The 11,809-nt window shown below is 48.3% G+C and overlaps 1 protein-coding gene across 1 annotated transcript in view; it reads right to left on the bottom strand.

The window, feature by feature from the left end:
- Window positions 1-1,062: 1,062 nt before the first annotated feature.
- The window catches only part of CDHR3 (cadherin related family member 3), a 73,006-nt gene continuing 62,259 nt past the window's right edge, over window positions 1,063-11,809 (bottom strand). Inside the window, exons 14-19 of the mRNA XM_036862828.1 lie at window positions 11,061-11,311; window positions 9,006-9,187; window positions 6,608-6,621; window positions 5,386-5,414; window positions 3,609-3,657; window positions 1,063-2,067 (exon numbers count right to left, since the gene is read on the bottom strand). Of these exons, the coding sequence (XP_036718723.1) occupies window positions 1,778-2,067; window positions 3,609-3,657; window positions 5,386-5,414; window positions 6,608-6,621; window positions 9,006-9,187; window positions 11,061-11,311 (815 nt within the window). The 3' untranslated portion in view covers window positions 1,063-1,777. The remainder of the gene's footprint in view (window positions 2,068-3,608; window positions 3,658-5,385; window positions 5,415-6,607; window positions 6,622-9,005; window positions 9,188-11,060; window positions 11,312-11,809) is intronic.

Raw genomic sequence — 11,809 nt, 5'->3', positions numbered from 1 at the left:
ACAAATGAGCAGCTCTGCCTTCTTTGCAAAATTTAAACGTATTCAAGGGAGTTCCCTGGCAACCAAGCCTTGTTAATAAATCGCGCCTGCTCTAGGCCAGGACAGGGCATTTTAAAAATGTTTCTTTTTCTTGAGAAGTCACACCGACGCACGGGCACACAGTAAACGGGCAGCTCCTCCCTCCGAAGTTCTGCATTTGCAGGATGGATCCTGCCTGCCCTCTACAGGCCATCCTGGGCCTGGAGAGTTCTCATCTGTCTCTCCAACTGGGAAACGGGGTGCTGCCCCAGTAGACTCTCATCTGGTCCTTCCCTCTGGTGACTGGACTAGGGGCCCAGCAGCTGGGGAGCAGGACGTGGAGCAAAGGTGAGGATTGCTTGGCCTTCACCAGGCACGCACTGAAAATTTCCACTTCCTGTTGCGTTGCAGAGAGATTTATTTTCAGGTCACTGCTTGTGGCCACAAGTGAAAGTCCCAGCTGTATGAATGGCTAGAGCTTCCCACTGTGTCTCTGCTCTGAGTCCTGTGGTTCCCCCCTCCACCAATCACAGAAGGTAGGGAAGGAGCCGGGCAGGTAGGTTGTAGGGCTGGTGTTGTTTTAGCTTTGAGAAAAACAGTGACTAGTTCAAGAGGAATTTTCACCAGGATGGCTAAAACGAAAAGGACCGACAACACCAAGTGTTGTCAAGGGAGTAAAGCAGTCAGAACTCTCCATCGTTGGAAGCATAAGTTGGAGCCACCAACTTCAGAATTCTCAGCAGATTCCAGCAATGGCTCTTGCAATCCCACTCCTAGGAATAGGCTCAGAAGAAACGCGTGTTTATGCTGTGGAAAGACATGTACAAGGACGTGCACAGTGCTATACCTTATAATAGTAAAAAACTTGGAGCAGCTACCCAAGTGTGGAATGGATAAATGATATGTGGTAGATTCCCTCAGTGGGATAAGAGACACAGTGAAGAGCCCTGCATGACTGGTTCACAGTACAACTGGGTGAATCTCACAGACATGGTGCTGAGCCAAAGGAGCCAGATAGAAAAGAACTGGGGAGCTCTTTTTCCATTTATAGGAAATTTCAAAAAGGCAAAAGTAATCCGTGACAATAAAGACCCGAATATTGGTTGCATTGGGGAAGAGTCTACCTAGTACTGAGCTGAATGCCTTCGATCTGTGCACTTTATCGCATTATCAGTTTTACCTTAATGAAAAAGAATTAAAGGTATCTAGTGTGTTTTCTTCTTTCCAGGTGAACAACTCATTATTCATCCTTTTTTTCCCACTGCTCTGCCTCTTTTGAAAAAGATTAGACGTGACTTACAATGGTATACGGTGTTGAACTTTATCTATAAGTGAAGAAATCTGGGTGACACTAAAATAAAGGCAGGAAAATAAGGTGAAACCAGGTGGGAGGGTAGTCCTCAGAATTTAGGCAGGAGGTCTCGTGCACTTCCTAGGGGCAAACGGAACAGAGCTTCCTAGAGGTCAACGTGAAGAAGAAACACAAGTCCACACCCACCAATTAGCAGTCCAGCTGATCAGAGGAACTGAGGCCAGGGCAAAATCTCTCCTGGACTGTCTCAGAAAAAGGCAACTCTGAGATCAAACCCCTTTCTGTTCATTTTAAAGTCTGTCAAACATTCCACCTGGGACCCTGGATCCTCCACACTTTCAGCCCTCCACCCCCACCCTGCCCTCGAGGAATGTAGGGTGAGGCAGCGTCCCAGACAGTCAAGCTCCCTCCCTGTGCTGTGCTGTGGGCCAGGCAGCCAGACACCGCTCACTTTTCTGGGTGCGGTTTGGGGGACCCCCCACGCGTAAGGGCTGAGTTTCTGTTCTTTGGGGTGCTTGGCTTGCCGTCCTGGTTCCTGGACCATGGGCCTGTATTCTTGGCCTGTGCATCTCCTTCCTTGTGGGTGCTCCTTGGTGGCCCGGTCCCTTCCCCAGTGACAGGTCTTCTTGGAGCAGCTCCCTGAGGGCTGGACTCCTTCCATTTTGGCATTTGGGTTAAGGGATCTTTCCACTTTCTGGCTCCAGTTTTTGTGTTGAATTCATATATTGCCCCAGTAACTAGGGAAAAAAATTACACCACCAATGCATAAACAAAAGAATCCAAATGCTTCTCTGCTCCCCCATCTCCACCCTGCTCTCTTCTCAGCCCCAGGGAAAGATGAAGCAGCTAGAAAAATTGAAAGCAGGCTTGTGAAGAACACAAACAGTCTTCACCAGCCTGCCCTTTCCGCGAGCTGAGCTGTGTGGCTCTGACCACACAGGTAGCAAATCTCACGCTTCCCTGGAAAGAAAGGTGTAGGAGAGCCTCAAGGTCACCTCAATGGCAAGATGAGAGGCCACAGAAGTCTTGAACACAACGTGAGCTTCAGATAAGTTAGGTTCAGTTTTTCATGGGGTGACCCATTACGTTCTGATATGTTTGTTTAAAAAGATTCCCTGAATCCCTGATATAAACCTGAATTCACCAAGGAAGGAGGAAAAGACTTTGATTTGTATCTATGTTATGTTAGCAGAGATTTGCAGACACAGACACACAAATCTAGCCCCGGTTGAGATGATGCAAGGGGGCCATTTGTATTGTGTCGGAGCCTGCAGACGCTAATTGATGTTTGTTCACATTAGTCCAGTTGGCTCATCTCTTCCTTTTTCCTTCTCGCAAACACACAGACGCAGAACAGCCTCGGTCCTCCCTGGCCTTTGCTGCAGAAGATCTAGTTTCCGGCGTGCCCCTGCTCCTGCTGTTTCCCTACAGCATGAGTGGCCTCTCAGGCAGAGGATCCCACCAGCACTTATGCTAATGTGGGCACATTATGGTGACAAGTACCTAATAATAGAGGGAAATTTAATTCCAGCAGCAGCGGCAGCCTGTCCTGGAGAGGAGCCATCCTCCCTCTGAGGAGGACCAAGCGGAGCCGTTCGCATGTGAGGGTGGCAGGGAGCCAACGCACTTGCCTCCCGAATTTGGTTTCCTTCCCTTTATTCACGTCTATAATTGAGCCTTTGTAAGTGAAGGGATGTGTGTAAAGGAGCTAAATTTGGAGCTGATTTCATGGGGGTGATGAGAGCTCTGGAGGCCAGCTTTACCTTATGTTCATCTTGCTGTCCAAGAAGGAATTCTTGGCCCTGATCGAGGAAAAAAAGAAGCCAAGCTTGCCATTTCTCCATATCTCCCGTTACCAATAGGATGGTGTTTAGAAGCATTCAGAAAGGATGAGGCAGCGGCGGGGTAGGGGGGTGGGGGGAGGTTGAGTCCCGGTGAGCAGAAGACACAGTGGGTTATTGAATTCACCAGTTCCCTGAACTGGCCTGTGATTCAGGGAGGGAGGCTGGACAGGGGCGTGGTCCTTGAGTGGGACCCTTTAGGTGGAAACCTGCTGAGGCCTCACACCTGATCACGTGCTTGAGCGTCTACAAGCCAGCTCTGTTTTGAGCTGATCTCACGTTGTGGTGCCGCCTGGAAGGATCAGCACTGTGTAGGCCCGACAACCAAACGCATTGACAGACTGAGTGAAGAGCAGGACGTGGGTTATGGTCCTCCGTGACTCCACCAGCCTGGAATATGAACAATGCCCTTACGGGCGACACTGCCACTTAATTACCTGGGTCTGCGGCTTCTCCATCAAAGACAGTGTTCATCTGGATTGTTTCCTAAGGAAAAGAAAGAGACGGCTTCAGGCACAGCCTTACACTCCTCCCCCCAGGAGAGGCTGTTCTTCCTTACAGCCCAGGTTGCTTACCCAGGGCCTTCCTGACATTTATTTATTCAATAGGCACTGTGCTAGATGCTCGGGACACATCGGTGAACAAGGCAGGGCTGGTTACCGCCCGCCCAAAGCTTGCAATCAAGCAGGAGCCATTGACAAAGTGGCACTGCAATTTACTGTGATAAAGACTATGATGGGGGAATATAGGATGCTATGGGGGCGTGGGGGAACGGGGGTGGGAAGAGGACATTTAATCCAGACTTGGGGGGTAGGAAAGCATCCTGAGTAAACGCTATCTAAGCTGCACAGAAGGAAGAGCAGAAATGCCATGCAGCACCGGCCAAGATCGACATCACCTACGCGGGATCTGCCAGGCAGATGTTACGTGCAGGGCAGGCACAGATGAGTCAGCCTAGGCCAATGCAACGTTGCATCTGGGCCCGGCCTGCCTCACCTAAGCCTGGTGTTCCACACCTTATTCTTTCCCCTGACCTGTACTGTGTGCCGCCCTCCAGGACCTGAACTCTGCCCCGTGGAAACACCCCCTTCCCTCACACGGTGCCCTCCAATGATGCTGTTCTTCAGCACACTCACGAGGACGGTGTTTGGAGTTTAATGGGCCTTTGACCCCCGTTTTCATCACATAAGCCGTTACCTACTCACTTGCCCACAGCTCCCCTCTGTGAAACCAGAAGGAATGGAGATTGTACAGGTTTCATCCATTTGATCAACTCAGAAGCTGCACTTTTTACGGCCAGGGGGATTGATTTATTTAATCGATGAATTTAACTATACATATGTCTTAGTCTCTGAGTGGCATCATCAAGGGTACTGAGACAATAATAAGACCCAGGAGACAGGAGATCACCCCTTCCTCCTGTTTGCAGACCAGTGCTTATAAGCGCTTAGGGGACTGTCCTGAAGCGATACTTCCTCCTCGTCCTGCCTGTCATTTCCCAAATTCATGGATCTTAGATCATAACACAGTCCTATTATTAGGGGTTAGGGGAGACCTGGGAGGGGGTCACCTTCAAGTTCCGTCACTTCCAGTGGGTGGATCAGGTTCAGTGAAAGAAAAATCAGGAGGTCACGTGAGGAGGTAACTCCCCAGCTGTCCTGTGACACTTTGCATTTACATGACTCTTCATAATTTTCCCAGTATTTCCCCACCTGTTATCTCAGGGCAGCTGTTCTCACTCCCATTCCACAGGTGAGGAATCTGAAGCTTAAAGAGGCTGAGGGAGTCCCTGAGGTCAAGGTCATATGGCCGAGAGGGCAGAGCCAGCCTCAGCTTCCCACCGTGCTCTTTTTCTATCACTTTTCCCTCCAGGTGTGGAGAAGCAAAGCAAAAGTAAATCCCATTGAAGGCTGAAGCACCAGTTCTGGTCTTTAAGCTCCTCTCCCCTAACTCACTCTCCTGGAGAACTAGTGTAGATAATAAACACCACTGTTCAATATTTATGAAATCCAGTTCTTCTGCAAATATAGCAGCAGACAGGTTCAGTGGAGGGAACAAATTCTATTAGGAGCTCGTCACACAGCAGTCTGCTCCAGTGGCCAGATACAAGCATCTCCCTGAATGATAAACACCCCCATGGGACTGTGGCAAGGCGGCTGGGGGGAGACCAGAGCCCCCTCCCCAACCTGGCGCCCCGGGGCCAGCCAGCCTCACCGCCGCCTCTCTCTTTGTGTTCTTCATTTCTGCAGGGAAGAGGACAGACAGAAGTTAAGCTTCTTGGACACTAAATTGACCTTAAAATTTTACCCCTACAATGAGATCTCTCTCTCTTAAACAGGATTTGAGCTTAGTATTGCAGGCATAGCAAAGAATTTTCTGTCTCTAGACATGTTTGTTTACCTCCTTCCACCTTCTCAGAAACACAAACACACACGCATAATACACAATTAAAATTTTTTAATTCTTTTTCCAGCTTATTGTCATTACTGGAAACTAGCTTTTAAATGGCTTTATAGGTAAAAAAGAAAGAGGGGGTTGCTACCTTTGTTTGTCATCTGAGGATTCTTTGCATCCATTCCTTATACCCTTTTTACAAAGTAACTAGCATGGGAGATAGTTTGTGAAAAATCTCATTTATTAAAATTATTTCATTCGATATGATCAATAACCACTGTCGTTAAATTTCTAACCCTGCTGAGATATCCCCTGTGCATGTCAGATGCACACACCTATGGCTGGAGTGATTAGAGCAATCATTTTTCAAAAACACTCTTTCCAGTTCTTTGTCCTGTCTCTCCCCATAGCTTGGAGTCTCCCTGAGGCCACAGCTTTGGAGACAGTGGTGACGTCTCCTCAGATGGGCCTTGCTCAATTCACCGACGCCCTGAAATCACTCAGCTCTCCCAGCCCATCTGACTGCACCCAGCCCCCATTTCTAACTACCCTAACCTAAGTAACATGTGAGAATTATCAAATCCATCACAATCTGAGAATAAAGTATCATTTGTTCTTTAAAAACAGGCATCTGTCTAATACAGAGCACTAGCTGTCCTCAGGAGGGGTCACCCCTTCCGTGTGTAGCAGCAAGTAGATTCTGTGTTTAACCCACGGAGAATTCTCCATTCCTGACCCACTTGGTGGGGAACAGACCTTTAGGTGCTGATGTCGAGCTGATTGGAGGTGACTCAGTAAGGAACAGGCAGGACCGAATGAGATCCAAGAGGGCCAATGGCCCCATGCACCCTGCCCTGCCCTCCCCTTCCTCCAGCTACGTCCGACCTCTGTTTCGTTCCATCCACAGATGATGTGGCGGAAAACCCACCAACCCAGGACTGTGCCCTGATTCTCCACCGAGTTGGAACCCTTTTATGTGGTACAACAGAGCAAGCGAAACACAATAATAGCAACAAACGAAGGTAATCGGCACCGTACATACCTGCTTTCTTCACCCTGTATGGGGGGAGAAGGGATGGACAAGAATTAACCTGAGAGCACTCGGCACTGGTACACACGTGACAACATGGGGGCCTTCGGGCAACTGTGCTCCCCAGGATTCAGGGGTTGATCGAAAGAGGGACCGGGGCAGGGGACTAAAATGCAGAATGGGCTCCCAGCCCTGCTCCGTCACTGCTGGGTTGGGACTAAGGAGGTTTGGGAGTCTGATAAGTTGGAAAACTATTGCTTTAGAGAACTTCAGGGAACCTATTTTCTCTGACAACACTGAGTGAGGGCATGACGACCCCATCAGACTGCCCAGCGATTCTTCCTGCCTGGTTTTCCTCCCCAGTAGCCATCTGAGCAGAAGATTTGGCTCACAGTGGGAAGGTTCGATGACTAGCAGTTAAACCCGGGCTTCCTGTAACGTGAGGAGCTGGACACCTGGACTCTTAAGACCCTTCCCATGATAACCTTGGATTCTATTATTCTGTGACTCTAATTTTATTCTCTGCTATGGGACAAATATTGGTTGCCATATGGTACAACAAATTGCCAGAGAGGCCAGGTCTGGGTCTGAATTACTAGCTACTTTTTTAAAAGTCAACCATGGGGCTTCTCTGGTGGCGCAGTGGTTGAGAGTCTGCCTGCTAATGCGGGGGACGTGGGTTTGAGCCCTGGTCTGGGGGGATCCCACATGCCGCGGAGCGGCTGGGCCCGTGAGCCACAACTGCTGAGCCTGCGCGTCTGGAGCCTGTGCTCCGCAACAAGAGAGGCCGCGACAGTGAGAGGCCCGCACACCGCGATGAAGAGTGGCCCCCACTTGCCGCAACTGGAGAAAGCCCTCGCACAGAAACGAAGACCCAACACAGCCAAAAATAAATTAAAAAAAAAAAAAAATTTAAAAGTCAACCATGTTGAAAACAATATTTAGAAGGTAACTGAAACCACCAGGTTCAAGGCACACATTTAACCATAAATTACATGTGAGTTGCAGTGTCTATTGGATTACTTCCTGTAAGAACTTCTGCCCAAATCCCATTACAGAGCACCGCCATCCTTACAAGCTTAAGCATCACTCTTTTGGAGCTGGTTTTTTTTTCTCAAATCAATTTGTGAGGAGAGTCCAAATTAAAAGGCTTTTTAAAATTTCAGCAGATGCTCAAGGATTTCTTACCTTGAAGTCAAGGTTGCCAGTAGCAACGAATGTCCCCAATAAATATGGCAAAATGTAATGCACATCTTTATGCTAATACTTATACTTTTATACAGCCTTTCATCCATAGATTTTAAATTATTTGACAGTAGTAGTTAATCTTCAAAATACCTTTAAAAGGCACATGAGTCTTATCACCCATTCTTTATGCTGTTGAGAAATTCCAAAATTCAGGTTCCAGTACCTCAAGATACTTGGGTGTACAGAGCTAAACTTAGAATCTAGAATCCTAAGCTCACTGGGACTCAGCCATGAAAAATCATGCAACAAGGTTTAAAAAAAATTAGTGTATTAAGCATTTACTCTACATCAGGAACAGTGCTAAGTGGTTCCTTTGCATTTGCTCATTTAATTGTTTGGTTTTCAAATAAAGAAATTGAGATTCACAGAGGTTGTCACTTGCCCAAAGCCATATACCCAGAAAATGGCAGAGCCAAGATTTGAACCTCAACCTTATCTGACTCCAAAGCCCAGGCTCAGAACCATCACATTCTCATTGTAAGAGCTACTAAGACTCAAGAAACTGGCTCTGGGGAAGCTTGTAACAATTTGATGCTTTCTCCACTTCACTCTAGTACCTCCCTTTAGCCAGTAAAAGACACTCTGCAGAGTGTCACCGAAAGAGGCATATAAGTGAGCAGGTGAGCCTCCCAGGGAGAGGAAGCAGGCCTGTGTTTACAGCCCTTGAGAGGGCCACACGCAAAAGAACAATGATTATTTAGTCACACCAAAGCCCAGTTCAGTCACTGGAGCCAAAAGCTTAATTCCCTTATTAGTTTTTTGTGCTTCCTCTAATTCCATCCCATGCTTTAAATATTCCACAAATAACAGCACGGCATATTCCACTACTACTCACAACCGGCCTTGTTTCTGGAGCTTTTATCCAGGACGAGGTTACCAAGAGGCTGAAGCCCCGATTTCATTGAGAACTCATCAAGGACAGGGCAGGTGCCAGGGAAAAGAAAAGGAACAGTTTCCTGGCCCGGCAGGTGATGAAGGGGGTCCACCAGGACAAGGAGAGCTGGGATGTCTCCCCCATAGCTCTGTTTCCTTTCTTCATTCCAGGCACCCTCTCTACCCTGTGGAGAAATCCTAACTGTCAACCTTTCCTTCTCCTGACATCACCAGAAGCAGTATCCTCCGAAAGGAAATGGGGGAAGGGCCCAGCCCACTGGCAACTTACAGAGGTTTCTTGTGCTTCCCAGTCTTGCAGGGACAGTGTCTGTGGATGGCTTTGGCCAACAGGACGATCAGGGACACCAGGAGACCCAGAAGCAACATGGAGCCCAAAGTGATGACAAAAGGCACATACCAGGCCGATGGAGAATACACGTTCTTCCTCAGGATCCAGTAGGTGATCCTGGGCTTGAATGACAGGAGGGGGAGGATGAGTGGAGGCTGGTCGTCTGTGACATCAGAACCCTCTCACGTCGGGTGGTTGAACGTTCATTCTGCTCTTTGTTCTTGCTCTAAACATCGGACATCTGTGTGCTCATCGTTCTCACTCTTCAACCCATCACCTTATTTATAGTCTTGCCAGACATCCATGAGACCGAAACCCAGAAAATGTAGGGAACTGGAGAGCAACTCTAGGCCTAATTTCATTCTCTTTCTTCTCCTTCCCCAAAGCTAAAAATTCCATTGGCTTTTTTTCCTGCCAAATCATGGCATAAGCTAGGGACTAATATAGCTATTGTCTCTCACTGGGAAGGCATGAGCCATGAAAGTTGAGGGGTTTTTTTTGTTTTTTTTTAACACTTTGTAGGCTTCTCAGTGTTCACTCACTACCAGCTGTGCTGCCAGCTGAGCAGGCTGTTATCACAGTGAGACCTCAAGTTCAGCATTTGCTTCCCAGAGAGGGAGACCGATAACAAGCAAGTTACGGAGATTTCCAGGTTGGAGATGTCAGAGCTGGGTTGTGTTGTAAGTTGCAGAAAGGTGGCAATTCCTTACTTGGGGCACCTACTGGCTCCTACCACAACTGAAAGCCCTTCAGGTCACCTAATGCCTCCATTCATTGGGGGTAATATTGACTCCAGCCCACAGGAAAGGAATATTAAGCAGCTCTTGGTAAGACTCTGAGAAGCAGAATTTGACCACCTGTCACAGGTGGCTTTCTGAGGTTCTGGTTCCTTTTCCTCTGGCGTACTCCAAGTATGGGGCTGCCGACCAAGGGCGCAACTTTTACGAGGATCAGGAGGAAAGGGGAAAAAAGGGCCTGCACGAATATAAGCCAGGTCATCCAAGAAGCCAGGGGCGATAATCCTCTTGTCAGATTCCAAGACGCTCCCTTCCTTCATCACACTGATTCTATTGTGACACCTGCTTATTTTCTTCCTACTGTTTACGACAATCTGTAGGTGGTTTATTCGTTTGCACACCTGTTTGTAATCCGTCTCCCCCTCTAGATCAGAGGCTCTAAAATGCAATCAGAATGGCCTGGAAGGCTTATTAAAAACACAGATTGTTGGGTCCCACCCCACAGTTTCTGATCCAGTAGGTCTGGGGATGTGGTAAGGACTCCAGGTTTCAACATCCTTCCCTGGAAGTCGTGGTGATGATCATGGTTGGATGAGGTATAACTTTAGTGTTCCGGGGTGGGCTCGAGAATTTGCTTTTCTAACAAGTTTCCAGGTGACGCTGCTGCTTCTGCTGCGGGGGCCGCACCTGAGAACCACTAACCTGCACTATAAGCTCCATGAGAGAGCAGAGACCATTTCTGGCTTATTCACCAAAGTGCTTGGCATATTATAGGTATTAAATCAATATCTGCAGATTGAATAAGTGGATTTTTTTTGGAGTGGAGGTGGGGAGTAGGGTACAGATTGACAAATGGTGACTCTTCAAAAGAAGTAGAGAAGAGCATCTGGCAGCTAGCTGCTCTCATGGACACGGACTTGTATTGGCTCTTAAGAGCAAGCAGAGAAGGGCTTGTGAAGGCGGCAACATGTCCATACCCTGGATGGGCAATGCCTGATCTATCACAAGTCTGTGCATATGTGTACCTCCTTCTTTACCAGACTAGGAAAAGTCAGTGGTTCTATAAGCCCAAGGTCTCACCCAGATTTTTTTCTACCACCCAGTGACTATTCCAATCCAGCCCATGGTTGGCGTTCCTGGCAACATCCTAACACCTCAACCCTTTTCAGTCCACCCCACATTTCTCCTAGGTCAAGGGGCTCCATCAACATCAATTACAAGGGATGTAACTGGGAAGTCCAGCTCCCAAAACCCTTACCCTGGGGGTTGTGGTGACAATCGTGGTTGGGTGAGGAATGACTCTAATACTCAGCGTCACTGTGCCTGTTTCAACAAGAGCTCCAGCTCTCTTCCTGACGGACAGCAAGTTGTCATCAGTTATGTAGACAAGCAGTTTGTAGTTCCAGATCTTATCAAGCCCACTAGCATAGTCAAAGCGAGTCGCCAGGATCAGGCTTGTAACATTGGACCCGGCGTTGGGAGAGAAGGTGAAATGACCGTTGATGTTGCCTAAATGAGATTTGATGCAAGGATTTTGGGAAAAGGAAGAAAAGAGCGTGAGAAATAAGGGTTAGAAGAAAACTACATTCAGCCTTTTTCTTAAACATCCCACCTCAGGTGTAGACTACTTCTGATGTACCAGGGCTGGGGCAGTGATAGGATATGGGCCTGAACAGCACCAGAGATTTCATGAGTACAGAGAGACTCTTGCTCACAACCAGTGTGGCTGCAATGAAAATGAGAGTAGAAAAGGGCACCAGCCCAGGTGTCCAGGGAGAATGGCCGCCATCGCGCTGAGCATCAGGCAGAGGGCTAGCAATCCTGGTGCGGCCAAGGCTCATCATCAGCATTAACTTGGTAACAATGTGTAACTCACACTCAGACCAATCAGTGGGCGGCAAGAGGGAGGAGGGGCCACGTCCCTAGCCATGGGCCAAGTTCACTGCACGCCTTTCATGAAACCGGGCTGGTCACGCCCGTGACAGATGTCCCTGGAGTCCCCCAAAG

Source organism: Balaenoptera musculus, chromosome 9, assembly GCF_009873245.2.
Source record: "Balaenoptera musculus isolate JJ_BM4_2016_0621 chromosome 9, mBalMus1.pri.v3, whole genome shotgun sequence".
NCBI classification, from domain to species: Eukaryota; Metazoa; Chordata; class Mammalia; order Artiodactyla; family Balaenopteridae; genus Balaenoptera; species Balaenoptera musculus.
The sequence above is the reverse complement of the archived record's forward strand: the minus strand, read 5'-3'. Positions and strand labels throughout refer to the sequence as shown.